The following is a 15,058-nucleotide window of genomic DNA, read 5'->3' on the forward strand; positions in this document are numbered from 1 at the left end:
CTCACAGTTCCTCCCTGCCTCCTGTGCTTGCTTCCCTCATGAGCGTGGCTGTGAACCTAACAGGCAGAACAGTGCCCTCTGTAGCTCTCTGCCTCAGCTCTCTCAGGTGCACCACCATTTTTATTTTTCAGTTAGGGTTTATATGGCTGTGATGAAACACCATGACCATAAGGACTTTGGGGAGGAAAGGGTTTATTTCCCTTCCACTTCATCATCATTGTGCATCATTGAAAGAAGTCAGGGCAGGGACTCAGAGGCAGGAACTGATGCAGAGGTCACAGAGGAGCGCTGCTTCCTGGCTTGCTCTCTCCATAGCTTGCTCAGCCTGCTTTCTTATATCACCCAGGACTACAAATTGCCAACCCCAGCAGCCATCAATTGCCAACAGTTGCCCAGCTAGCGGTAGGACTTTATGAGCCCCTCCTTCATCCATGATGGGATTTTGTTTGGCATGGTCTTGTGCGTGTATTACTCATGAATTTACAGCCCCTTTTGAGTTCATGTGTGCTGTGGCCCTGTCATGGCTGTTACCACTGTCTCTTTGTAATTGTAAAAATTGTAATTCTTTCATCCTCTTTTCCATGATGATACCTGAGCCTTGAAGGTGATGGGGTGTGACATAGATGTTCTATTTGAAGCTAATTGCTTCATAATCTCTAACTTTCTACATGTTGACCAGTTGTGGGCCTCTGTATTAGTCACTGTCTGCTACAAAAAGAAGCTTCATTGATAAGGGCTGAGAGATGCGTTAATCTATGGGTTTAAAGATAGGAACTTGGGGGGGAATTTAATTCTGTGTCGACTTAGCAGAATAATAAATAGTATTGGGTTCTCCTCTGGGGCCTGTGACCTAGCCAGCCATGGGCTTTTGGCCTGGTTAGTAGTACCTGGCATGAGTTCTGTCTTGTGGAGTGGGCCTAAAATCCAAGTAGAAAGTGGTTGGTTACTCAGATAACATTCGTGCAACCGTTACACAAGTGGGCGTGTCTTGCTAGGCAACTCACTATTGTAGACCCGTGGTCACAACTGAGTAAGACTTGGTGATTTTCATCCCCTAGTGGCACATATAGGACCTTCCAGATAGCCAGTAGGGAATAAACTTCCAGATTGGTACCAGCTTGATTTCTCCATGTCCTGTAGTTCAAATCAGGGTCTTACCATTATGTTCTGGAGGGTAACCAAGAGCAATGGCAATAGCCAGTAATGTTTGGGGGAACTATGGGATCACACAACAACAACTTGAAAGGAAACGCATACCATGAACTGGACTTTTTATTTGCTAGTTTCTGGTGTCTGGGAGAAGCATCCCCCATCTCCCCATCTCATTATAGGGTAACTCCATGTTAACTTCTTTTATATGTATATATTTTAGGAAGTTTTCAAAGTAGTAGTTTTCTATATGGCCTTTTCAAAGGTCTTTAGTATTAGTTGTCATGACCCCCCTCCATGTTCCCTTTTCTACAATACAGATATTCTTGATTCAAACATGACTTATTGATAAGAGGATCTTTGGCAAGTACGTAGAATGCAGATTTTATGACCTCTTAGAATTGCCATTCCAATATTAAGATATTCTCAAGGGAAAAACCCAGAGGAATAATTTAGTTCAGTTTTTGAGATATTAAGATATTTAACTTCTTGGATCTTTCTAGTTGGTACTTTTTCTTTTTATTTATTTTTAAGAGAAGGTCTCATTATGTCTACTTCTGTCTCTGGGGTGCTGGGATCACAGGCATGTACCTCTATATATGGCTTGCTCTATTTAAAAGTAAAATGACCAGGTGATGGGTCAGTGTCCCTGTCACATCTCAGTTTTGGGGTGCTCCTCCTTAGGATCGGATGAAGGGGTCATACCTGGTGTAACTGGTAAGCTCATTTGTCTGGTCTTTCTGATATGAGTTGAAATATTCACAGATATAATTCGTTATTGGCAAAAATTACTCATCAGTTTGTGCTTCAAAAAAGTAAAGGGGTAACCTTAGAGAGGAAGGTTATTTGCCAGGGAATAATCCTCTTGTACACTGTAAAGATTTGTCACTTGAATTTGCTTAATAAAATGCTGATTGGCCAGTAGCCAGGGGAAGTACAGGCAGTGTGACCAAAATAAGGATGATGGGAAGAAGAAGGGCGGAGAGAGGAGTTGCCAGTCAGATGCAGAGGGAGCAGGTGATGAATGTATCATGCTAATAAAGGTACCACCATGTGGCAAAACATATGAGTTAATTTAAATGTAATATTTAGCTAATAACAAGCCTGAGCTATTGGCTGAACATTTATAATTCATATTCAGCCTCTGAGTCAGTTAATAGGGCCCAGTGGTCAGGACAGGAAATGTCTGTTTACAGTTATTGAGTCATATGTTGCAACTCAGATGAACCTTGATATTACTCTGAGTGAAATCAGTCACAAAAGGACAACTGCTGTGTGATTTCAAGTAAACACAATATTCAGGATATAGAAAATCAGTGAAATACAAAGCAGAATGGGGAATGCGAGGGAGTCATGAGACAAGGAGGTGAAGTTGGTTTGATGGTGTAGTTTCTGTTCTGCAAGATGAAATTCTAGAGATCTGTTGCCAACAATGTGGGTAACAACACCACAGAACAGCGTTCAGAGCAACGGTTAGATGGCAAATTCATGCCACTGTAATTAAAATAAGTAAAAAAAAAAAATCAGTGTTACCTATTTGTGAGATATGTTGGTCATCAGGGTATAATATTTACATTATTCTATAGTTTATGTAGATGAGTTAATTTTTAATGTTTTTTATGTAAATCACAGAAGAGATGTGAGATGATGTGTCAGGTGAGATGTATGAAATAGCCCTTGCTTGGAGCAGCATAATGAAGGAGTCCTGTGGAAACTTAGTTGTGGGGACTGACTTATAGGTCAGGGTCAATGCTAAGGTCCTTTGAGGCTCTTACATCTGCCGAATGGTCAGCAGTGTCTTTGCAGATGTTTATATACTTACCAACTTTAACCTTGTTAATTTTGCCTATCTTACTGAATGTGTGACATGGTTTTAAAGACTATTGAAGGCAGTACTATAAAAGAGGTTCATACATGCAGTGAGTGTTCATAATACTTAAGTATTCATAAGTATTAAAATAATATTTTCCTGATTTGTAGCTTAGTGTAGTAATAACCAAAACAAAAATCTAGACATTAGAAAAATATGAAATTTGAAAAGATCCAGGAACTTTTGGACACTGTGAGAAATGCTGATCTTCAAATTTGTCTCAGTATAAGCACTGGGCTGACAGACTATTATAATTAAACATATCTATATTATATAATAAATATATAATGTAAATTTTATGATGGTTGACATCTACTATTGGGAAAGCACAGACACAGTATTTATATATGTTCTCATTTGTTCTTCATATATAATTCTGTGATATGGGCACAGCTGTGTCCATTGTACAACAGGAAGACCATACCCTAGCAAATTAACTTCTCAAGTATACTGGTATAGGAGAGGAGAGTTGTTTTGACCTCCCATTTGATCTTCATTTAGTTCAGTCCAGAATCCATGGCAGCTTTCTGCCCCCACCTATATTCCTCTAAGACTCAGGTCATCCACACTAGAGCAATGAACAACAATGGTAATCTACAAATAGATAATGAGCATGTGTTCCAGCCCCTGGACCTGACACAGTGTTTGCATGGAAGTTAACAGTTATTAGATGTCTTGATCTAAACGAAGTTTCCCCCTTTTCACATTTTAGAAGGTATCGTTATTCTTTTCAAGACAAACGCTAAGTCCTTATTGTTGATGAAATGTCAAAATGAGGCATAACAACTAAGGAAAAAAAAAAGACCCCTTTAACGAAATTGACGGCCACCAGGGGTCAGTATAATCAAAGGCATGTTTGAGTATTGGCCGCGGCCTTGCTTCTGGTTTTCATCTGCTTGACTCCTGGTTTGCATTCATGGACTTGTGTTTTATCACCTACTTTTGCTTTAGCAGTGAAATGGAATATACTCATTATTTGAATGCTCCACTATTATATACTATGTATTTTTTTTTTTTTTTTTTGAGGCAGTGACCATTCTCAGTACAAAACTGGGGAGAATTATTTTCAGGAGAGAAATTTGAAACCTCATACTATCTGCAGAAAAACTATAAAATAATATCAGCATTGCAATGGAAAGACACTGTCAGAGGTCTCACATGCAGTGACTGTAGATAACCAGAGAGTACAGTTTTTAGTCACATGTCCCCCCAGGTTAGGAAAGAGATGCTGTGGGTTCCTTGGCATTTATCCAGTTCTACCATGTTCATTTATAGGAGAAGACAGTCAGTTATTTACTGACTGTTAGCCTTTCTAGAATAACTTAAATTGCATTTGGTCATCATGCATTGCTTTCTTTCTTTTTTTTATTATATAATTTCAAAAAATTGATTCTTTGGGAATTTCACATTAAGCATTCCAAACCCACCCAAGCATTGCTTTCATTTTCAGGGTTTTGAAGTAATGATGAGTTGTGGGGTGTGTGTGTGTGTGTGTGTGTGTGTGTGTGTGTGTGTGTGTGTTATGCATATATATGCATGTGTGGACGCTAGAGCAATTTCTTCTATTGTTCTCCATTTTATTTAAAAAATGTATATTTTTAAAGATTTAAACTTAACTACTGAGCTCAACTTTTTTTTTTTAAAGGCAGGATCTGTTTCCAAACCTACAGTTCCTGAGGGTATCTGTCTGTCTGCCCCTCTCGGTTCGGGCATCTGTCCGTCTGCCCCTCTCGGTTCTAGATGCATGTCACCACACCCAGCTTCTATGTGGTGGGTGTAGGAGATTTGGGCTCAGGTCCTCATGCAGCCAGCATCTCACAACTGAGCATATCCCCAGCCCAGCTGCTTTTGGTTGACATTTCTCAGTCTTTATTCCCATTTCTCGGTCTTTATTCCTGTTTCTTGGTCTTTATCCCTGTTTCTTGGTCTTTATTCCCATTTCTTGGTCTTTATTCCATTTCTAGGTCTTTATTCCCATTTCTCGGTCTTTATTCCCATTTCTAGGTCTTTCACATGTAGATGAGGCTGATTGCAGGTCTAAGTGAGTTTTCTGGGCATTCACAGATGTGCCAGTTTTTCACGTTGTTATAAAGCAACATAATGTTGGGTTTGTAAATGGAGGCAGAAGTTTCTGTCTTGCCAGAAACTCCTAAATACCTGTTTCCCAAATCACCACACAGAAGCTTATATTAATTATAAATGCTTGGCCATAACTCAGGCTTATTACTGACTAGCTCTTACACTTGAATTAGCCCATAATTCTTATCTGTGTTTAGCCACGTGGCTTGGTACCTTTTATCAGTTTTGCCTTGCCATCCTGCTTCCTCTGTGTCTGGCTGGTGACTCCAGACTCTGCCTTCCTCTTCCTAGCATTCTTAGTTTGGTTCCTTGCCTAGACTTCTTCTCTGGTATTGGCCAATCAGCGTTTTATTAAGTCAGTTTGAGTGACAAATCTTTACAGTGTGCAAGAGGATTATTCCACAGCATGGGTTTTAATGCTGGACCTTACAGATCCCTTAGATCCATCTATTCATGGAGGCAGACACTGAATGAAGGCATGTGATTGATGAGGATTATATTGTTCTAGCAATGTTGGGACAACAAACTAAACTTTCTAGTATTTTCAATTGCATCAAATTAAATTAATTTATGTGGCCATTATTGCAGCTTTTAAATAATAACCCTTTTGTTGAATTTCAGTATCACCAGATCTTGCTTTATGCATTGGTGAAGACTTTTATCTCTGCTACATGGTTTGAGAGAGGCAAGGTGAATTGAATTCTCACACATTACTTTGTTCCCAAGGTGTCTCAGATTTTGGCCACAACAATCATGCTTTCAGTTGCAGATTTGAGTCCAGGAGATTCATATTTTAATATATAAGTTACTAGATACCCTCTATCCAGGCTCATCTTTTATTATATGATTAGGGATTAGCTGTCACCTATTCAGTTTATAACCTTGACTACATGACACATAATAAGACTCACTTTTACTTATTCTTTTATTTTTAATTTATTTTAATTTTATATGTATGAGTATCTTGCCTGCATGTATGTATGTGTACCATGTGTATGCCTGTTGCCCCCGGAAGCCAGAAGAGGAACTGGAGTTATAACTGGTGGTGAGCTGGTGTGGTAAGCTGGCATGTTGGTGCTGGGAACTGAACCTGTGTCTTTTGGAAGAGCATTCAGTGCTATTAACCACGGCACCATCTTCCAAACCCTCATGAAAAAAAGTTTTATGCTTTATGTGTATGGATGTTTTGCCTGCATGTATGTTTTTTTTTTTTTTTTTTTTTGAGACAAGGTTTCTCTATTATATAGCCTTAGCTGTGCTGGAACTTGCTCTGTAGACCAGCTGGCCTTGAACTCACAGAGATCCACCTGCCTCTGCCTTCCAAGTGCTGGGATTAAAGGCGTGCACCACCACCACCTGGTACATTTGTATTTTTGTGTCACATGTAGGCCTAGTGCCCTTGAAGGCCACAGAAGAGGGTGTTGGATTCCCTGAAACTGGAGTTACAGATGGTTGTGAGCTGCCGTGTGGGCTCTAGGATTTCAACCCAGGTCCTCTGGAAGAATAGCCAGTGCTCTTAACCACTGAGCCATCTCTCCAGCTCTGTTAAGTCTTTCATGTGAAAGATTTCATTCAGCTTATTAGGTTTTATGGAAAGACCCAGGAGAAGAAGGGATCTAAGTTGAAGATGTAGAAGAAGTCAGGGGTAGACGATGCTGTGAATCTTGTCGGGAAACAGAAAGGAGACTCCAGGTGTAGGAACATCTACACTACTGGAAAACAAGAATGGAGACACATAAGACAAGACAAATCTTTAAGAGAGACTAGATTGAAAGGATAATTTGGACTCTACTTCTCCTTCCGGTGGTGTCACTCTCCTTCTGGTCAGTCTTCCAAAAAGAAAAGCCATCATCTGACCTCTCTGCCTACTTCTCCTCAGTCACTCCAGTTCTGGCTTGTAGGTTCCTGCTTGCTTGTGTTTATCACTCGTTATCTTGTACACACTGGCACTTTGCAAAGTTTGCTTTTCAGTTCATTTCACAATTCATTTTAGGCAAGTCTGCTCATAGGCATGCTCTCAGTTTCCATCTGCATGCCAACGACTCTCAGATTTGTTTCTTTGAGAAAACCTAGGCCTCCAAATCATCCTTGCCAATGTTCCCCACCATAGCTGGCTGTTTGCCAGCATTTTCCACTTGACTGAGTTATTCCACCCTCCTTTCAGGCTGTTAGCTGGTAGCCTTAGCCTTCTCCTTGACATCTTATGCTCACTTAAGCACCCACATCCAGCCTCTACCAACTTCTGTGGTGTCTATGCTTATGTACATTTCAGATGGACTCATTTCCCCTTCTTTCCTGCTCTACATCCCCTTTCAAAGCTGCCGTCACAGTTTCCCTAGATACTGTCAATGTCTCTTAGTCATCTTCTGTAAATTTACTTATTTCCACACTTGCAACTCATTCTCTACACAGCAGTAAACGTAATCTAAACAGTAGTCGGATCATGTTATCCTCCAGCCTAAGCTTTCCAAACACTTCCCATTGCTTTCAGAGTAAAATTCACATTCCACTGTTGCTTTCCCAAGGCCTTGCTTGATCCGGTTCGACCTCGCCATCTCATGTCCAGTTTTATTCTCTGCAAATCTGACCCATACTGTTTACTAAAGTTTGTAACTACAAATACGTATATTTGATAAGTGTCTTTTGACTGGACCAGACTCTTGTTGCAGGGAAGATACCTCCCACTTCCATCACAGTGCCTGACACTCATTTTCTGTAGAAGGAGTAGATGAATAGATGCATGGATGAATGGTTCCATTATACTTGCACTGTGCCTGCCTTGGTGATTCTGATTCGGTGGCTCCAGGGTGGGAACTGGACATCTCTTATTTATTAAGCTCATCATAGATGGCTCTGATCAATTTGGGTTGAAATCCCTAGAGAAATACATCATAACTACAGTTTAGAGCACAGATGTTTGTGCTCTAAACACAGCAAGGAAAGGGCAATGTAAATATTAGTAAACATTTTCAGTCACTTGGCAAATCCTTTTATTGGCTGTCATTCCTCCAAGTAAGTCATCGTAAATACAGTGGCACTTTTATATGATGATGGTTCCATTGTGATTTTTTTTATTTTTATCTTTTTTTTTTTTTTTTTTTTGGTTTTTCGAGACAGGGTTTCTCTGTGTAGCTTTGCGCCTTTCCTGGAACTCACTTGGTAGCCCAGGCTGGCCTCGAACTCACAAAGATCCGCCTGGCTCTGCCTCCCGAGTGCTGGGATTAAAGGCGTGCGCCACCACTGCCCGGCTTTTTATTTTTATCTTTATGGTGTTTTTTTTTTTTTTTTTTTTTCTTTTCCAATTTTATGGTAAAAATCAAAGAGGAGGAAGAAGATTGCCTAATACTTTATAGATAATAGGTTCAAGCGCATCTAGCTTAGTAAGGATTCAAATGATGCCGAAACATGGGACTTTTCTCTTGTGTGCAAGGCCAGAGGCAGCACCAGTCGGCACACATGTGAAAGTAGGAAGATGTGGCCCTGCAACAAGGAGGTGAGGTGGTTTATATAACAAGTACAGAGCGCTCTGAACTGGGAGTCACAAGGTCCCCAGAGGGCCTTGGCTTAGTTCAGCAAATGCAGAGAGCGATAGACTAGGAGTCATTCTAGTCTAATCTTTCTCTCCCTCCCCCTCCTCCTTCTTCCCCCTCTTTCTCCTCCTCCTCTTCTCCCTCCTCCTCTTCTTTCTCCTTCCCCTCCTTTTCTTCTTTTCCTTCTTTCTTTTTTTGGTACTGGGGATTAAACCTAGGGCCTCACACATGCTAGGCTATTTTTTTTTTCCTATTTATTTTTAATTTTTAATTTTTGAGGTAGGGTCTTATGAAGTTACTCAAACTGGCCTTGAACTCAACTCATGACCCTCTTGCCTCAGCCTCTTGAATAGCTGAGATTGAAGGTCTGAGTTGCCACAAGCAGGACTTTTCCTTCTTTGAACTAACTTGTGAAATTCTTGACACTCTTGGTATTGCTAGGAGATATTTATTAGTCTCCATTGATTGGCAGCTCATAACCCCTTCTTCAGCTCCCGCGCATCCAGAGCACACACCTCCTTCTTGTCCTCTTCATGGTCCCACTCAGCCTGAAGTTGTTTGGATCTGTACAGAATACGCCCACCATGATGATTTACACTTTTTGTAGATCCAGTTAAGGGAAATTTCTATAGCCTTCTTTGCTTTTCAGCATTCAGGTGGTGCAGATCAACCCCATCACAGCATGTACTCTTTGTGTTTTCTTTTCTTTCTTTCTTTTTTTTTTTTTTTTTTGGTTTTTGAGATAGGGTTTCTCTTTGTAGCCATGGCTGTGCTGGAACTTGCTCTGTAGTCCAGACTGGTCTAGAACTGAGAGATCCACCTACCTCTGCCTCCTGGGGGCTGGAATTGACGGTGTGCACCACCCCCACCAGGCACAGCATGTACTCTTGGCCCTGCTGTTCCTTGTAGTGGGCCAGTGAGTAACCTCTCTTTAGTTTCCAAGTGTTCTGAGAGCATGTGGTGGGTTTATTTTTAGCTTTTTGAGACTTCCCCTCACTGATTGCCAGAGTGGCTGCACCAATTTGCAAACCCATCAACAGCGAGTGAGGGTTTCCCTGGTCGCCACAATTTATAGATTTAATGCAATCCCCAAAGTCTCCATAACACTCTTCACAGAAATAGAAAGCAAAAGCATCCTAAAATTCATGGAACCGTAAATAAACTCCGACAGTCAAAGCAATTCTGAGCAAAAAGAACAGTGCTGGGGGGATTACCATCCCAGATTTCAGGGTATTTTGGGTGCTTTTCACTATCATGACACTGTTGTATAATTAGAACGGAGACCATCTGGCCTCCCCAGCTTAAAGTGTTAGTGTCTGGCCTGTCTGGCCCTTTACTGGAAAAAAAAAATGTGGATCCCTGTGCTAGACCACCGGAAGTACTTGGTATCCACATTTTGTTTTTTGGATTATATATGTCACTAATGGCTACTGATTGTCAGAATTGTTATTAACTTTAGGTAGTTTTCTGCCATTTCCCCTCTGTTACAGGGCCTCACTATGTAACCCAGACTGGCCTGGAATTCTTTTCTAGCCCAGGCTGGTCTACTTTACACTTGCGATTCCCCCATCTCAGCCTCCCCAGTCATGAGATTTCCATTCTGTGTCACCGTGCTTGGCTCTCTTCTACCATTTTTGAATATATATTTTGTAAAAATGCTTTACAAAAATAAGTAAACTAGAGCCCGGCGGCGGTGGAGGCACATGCCTTTAATCCCAGCACTCGGGAGGCAGAGCCAGGCAGATCTTTGTGAGTTTGAGGCCAGCCTGGTCTACAGAGTGAGATCCAGGACAGGCACCAAAACTACACAGAGAAACCCTGTCTTAAAAAACAAACAAACAAACAAACAAACAAACAAACAAACAAACAAACTAAACTCGTTGAAAAATTGATCTAGCTTCTTGACTGTCCAACAGACAATTTATTTGTTTCCGAGATCCTTTGGCCAGTAGAATAATTTACATCTTGATTTGCATTTGGCCACTTGTGAAAACCCTGGGAAAATGCCGTGTGACCTAAAGCGTGCAGTCATCACTCAGCTATGAAATGATCTCTTAGTTTACTGTCACAATTAAAGGGGTAATGAAAGGAAGGCCGAGGCTTCTTTCCTGTCCCCTTCCTTTGATGCTGGCTTCTTCTCTCCTTGGCATTGTTTCCCTGGAAACTGGGAGCACAGTCATCGTTGTCTGCCTCTTCAAGGCAGCCTGACTCTTTATAGGAGAAAATGATTTTAAGATCTCATGTCTGATAACTGAGGCTCCTAGAGTACCCTAGCAACCGGCCTGGGGACAAGAGTCAACTGAGTCACTCATTTATACATGCTTTCATTCAACAAATACCGACAGCGTGCTGAACTAGCTGCTCTGCCCCAAAGATTCCACAGTTTCTTAAAGAGGATGGAGCAAAGCAAATGATTATGCGGATTAAATTAAACAGGGCACAGGATATTGTGGGAGAGAAGGGCATGCGGAGTGGCTTGGGGAGGTGGAGCTTCTGGGAAGAATGTTTATCCAGAGAAACAAATCTAGGACATTTGGGAGGACATGACAGCAAGTGTGTCTGAACCTGAATCTCTCGGCTGAGATTTGGGCTAGAGATGATGATTTAGGAGTCGTTAGTATAGAAACAGCAGTAAAAAATTCCTCAGGACTGATACGTCTTTACAGAACTTCATTATGTTGTTTTTCATGTACTAATTAACGTTTGTCGTATATGACTTTATTTATTTATTTTACATTTTTTTTTTATTTTTTGAGACAGGGTTTCTCTGTGTAATAGTTCTGGCTATCCTGGAACTCGCTTTGTAAACCAGGATTATTGAACTCAGAGATTCACTTGCCTCTGCCTCCCAAGGGCTGGGATTAAAGGTGTGCACTACCACCGCCCGGCTTGTATATGACTTTATCTCAACAGAGATCATCTCATTCCCCAAGCTTTTTTTTTTTTTTTTAAATTTAAACCTTTAAAGATTAATTTATTTATTTGATGTATAAAATGTCCTGCCAGCATGTAGGCATGTATATCATTTGCATACCATTTGCATACCATTTGCATACCATTTGCATACCATTTGACCTTTGGAGGTCAGTAGAGGACATTGGATCTCCTGCAACTGGAGTTACAGATGGCTGTGAGCCACCATGTGGGTGTTGGGAATTGAGTCCAGGTCCTTTGGCAGAACAAGTACTCTAAACGCTGAGCCATTTCCGCTCACCCCTGTGCTTATTTGTGTTGACCTCAGTAGGGAGGCCAAGTATTTCAAAGACAAGAATTGTGTGTCAGCAAATCGGGCATCACAGATACATCACTGAAAAGAGACTAGTTCTCTGAATCCTATTTAGAGTGACTCCCCCTTGTAGCAAGCTCTCCCGTGTGCCAGACCGCAGCCAAACGAGTGCCGCTTCCCATGGCTGGACATGTTTGCTGAGACCACCAGAATCCCCGATGAGACAGAGTGCAAATAAACATACAACGTTCCTAGAGTCTGTCTTTGTCTGTTCCTTACAGTGTCCGAGCTTGTAGTCATTTATACTTTTTGTCATTGTTATTTGGGACAGAGTTTCTCTGGGTGGCCTTCTCTGTAGGTCAGGCTGTCCTCGAACTCAAAAATCTGCCTGCTTCTTCCTCCTGAGCACTGGGACTAAAGGCGTGCACCACCATGTCTGGCTCACTTCTGCTTTTTAAAACTGGGTAGCTCTCTGTTGTCTGAGCTTGTAGTCACCTCTTCTTAACACTATGTAGGACTTTGAACGCAGATTTGTTCATTCTACCTTGACTTCAGAGTCATAGAATATAGGAACTTGATGGTGATAGTAGAGACAGTTTCTGAAAAGTGCAGTTATCTCTAGTTATCCACCACTACATAAGTAAGCCATAATAAACTCATTTTATGGGGGCTGGAGAGATGGCTCAGTGGTTAAGAGCACTGACTACTTTTCCAGAGGACCCAGGTTTGATTCCCACTACTGTCTGTAACTCCAAGATCTGACACCCTCACACAGAGATGCATGCAGGCAAAACATAAATGTGACTAAAATAAAAACAAATAAATTGTTTAAAAAAAAGCTTATTTTACTCATCATGGCCTTGTATGGGCAGTTTTTGGACTGTTGTTGCTGTCTCATTTTGGGGACAGATGTTAATTTTATATCTCCCTGGAAAAGTCAGGCAACAATTACCTTCTTGATTTAGTTTTTGAAGACAACAAAGTGTAGTGAATCAGATACACGCAGCTTATAATATTCCTATATATGACATGCAAACAGTTGAAGTAGGGATCATCAATATGGAGATGCTTAAGGCTGATCCAAATGACACATTTATTTTTTTTTTTAGAAAAGGTTTATTTCAGATTAGGTCGATGTGTGTGTGTGTGTGTGTGTTATGTGCGTGTGTGTGTGCAGGTGCCCAGAGATGCCAGAAGAGGGCATCGGGATGTGGAACTGGAGTTACAAGAGATTGTGACCTGATTGTAGATACTAGAAACCAAACTTGAGTCCTTTGGAAGAGCAGCAAATGTTCTTAATCACTGAACCATCTCTTCATTCCCTATTCGGTATATTTAAATGATGATATTTAAACCAAATGTTAAACAACTGTATTTCTTTCAGCATTGGTGATTAAGCCCAGAGATTGGTATGTGCTTATTAAGTGCTCTGCTACTGATCTACATCCCAGACCTAGACAACTATTATGTCAGCATATAAAGATTTGTTTTGTATTTTGAAGTGAACTGTGTATTTTCTTTTAAGGTTAAGTAATATGAGCCAGGTGTGGTGCCTATGGGAGGCGGAGGCAGGAGGAATACCATTAATTTTAGCTTAGCCTCCTGGACTACATAGTCTGTCCCAGGCCATCTTGGGCTAGAGTGAGAGAGAGAGAGAGACATTGAGAGAGAGAGAGAGAGAGAGAGAGAGAGAGAGAGAGAGAGAGAGAGAGAGAGAGAGAGAGAGAGAAGAGAAGAGGAGAGGAGAGGAGAGGAGAGGAGAGGAGAGAAAGAGAATGTTTCAAAAAAAATTCTTAAAGTAGACACTTTAGATTTGTTATGATTTCTAGGAAAGCTACTATTTTTTCATTACAGCTCTGTTTGCTATGATAAACACAGGAGACAGGTTTAGAGTGCAGGTTCATAGTGAAATCACTTAGCTATTTGACCATGGTTTTTGTTATTTAGACTTTGTGGTTAGTATTTTAAGTTAGAAAATGATATAATAGGAGACCTGTTTTCTTGTGAAGCTTGGAAAAGAGATTAATTAATGATATCTGTTAGTGTAGGGTAGGATGTATTGATTGAAATGCTACAGCAAAAAATAATTCAAGGAGTTAGAAGGTGGAATATGTTGGTTCATGATAACTTTGTCTTCTTGATTCTTTGTAAACATTTTAATTATGAGTAATTTCATTTTTCCCCATGTTTTTCTAAAGTCATATCCAAAACAAACTTGAAGTTATTTTCTGTTAGTTTGATATGTATTATCATGGCTTAATAAATTTATGAACTCTTTAACCTAATTTTTGTTTTGCAAATGATGTATATCAGATTAAACAGTTTGTTTAAATGACTTGTAATTAGAGAAGTTACCTTTTTATGTGAACAAATTGGGAAGAAAAACTCTGTCTCACAAGCTTGGTACTGCAATTGACTAAAAATAAATTTCTGCAGATGAAAATAAATCGTTTTTATTTTTAAACCATTATAAATGTAATTCAAAAATTTATTTTCTAAATATTTTTATGCAGATAAGAGGACAAACTAAACTAACTCATACTTTGTTTCTGTCTTTTTTCCCAATAGGATCAGCAGTATTATCAATCATTTCAAGTCTCAGAATATGGTAAGAGTTCCTCAATTTATTTTGAAGGAAAACACCCATTTATTACTTTCTATAGAGATGAGAAATTTTCAAGAGACATGCTACTTAAAAATAAATAAAACCCCCCAAAAGGTAAAACTTTAGTATTCCTTGTAGGATCAAACATATAATTTCCTTTATAAATGTACTGAAATTTCATTATAAAGAAAAAAGTAGGCAAAATATCTAACATTCCATGTCAGTTTTTCTTTTTCCCTTTCTTTCTTTCTTTCTTTCTTTCTTTCTTTCTTTCTTTCTTTCTTTCTTTCTTTCTTTCTTTCTTTCTTTCTTTCTTTCTCATTTATTTTTGAGACAGGGTTTCTCTGTGTAGCGTTGGAGCCTGTCCTGGAACTCACTCTGTAGCCCAGGATGGTCTCGAACTCACAGAGATCTGCCTGCCTCTGCCTCCTGAGTGCTGGGTTTAAAGGCGTGCGCCACCACTGCCCGGCTATGTCAGTTTCTCTTAAGAGAATTTTTCATTTTCTGTTTTTATTTGATATTTGTTTATTTTTATTTTATGTGTGTAAATGGTTTGTCCTCATGTATGTCTGTGTACCACCTATGTGTAGAGCCTGTGG

The 15,058-nt window shown here is 40.1% G+C and overlaps 1 protein-coding gene across 1 annotated transcript in view; it reads left to right on the forward strand.

Annotated features, from left to right (window-relative positions):
* The window catches only part of Cd109 (CD109 molecule), a 108,048-nt gene that overhangs the window by 25,673 nt on the left and 67,317 nt on the right, over positions 1 to 15,058 (forward strand). Inside the window, exon 6 of the mRNA XM_028879858.2 lies at positions 14,423 to 14,462. Within this exon, the coding sequence (XP_028735691.1) occupies positions 14,423 to 14,462 (40 nt within the window). The remainder of the gene's footprint in view (positions 1 to 14,422; positions 14,463 to 15,058) is intronic.

Source organism: Peromyscus leucopus, chromosome 7 (genome assembly GCF_004664715.2).
Source record: "Peromyscus leucopus breed LL Stock chromosome 7, UCI_PerLeu_2.1, whole genome shotgun sequence".
NCBI lineage: Eukaryota > Metazoa > Chordata > Mammalia > Rodentia > Cricetidae > Peromyscus > Peromyscus leucopus.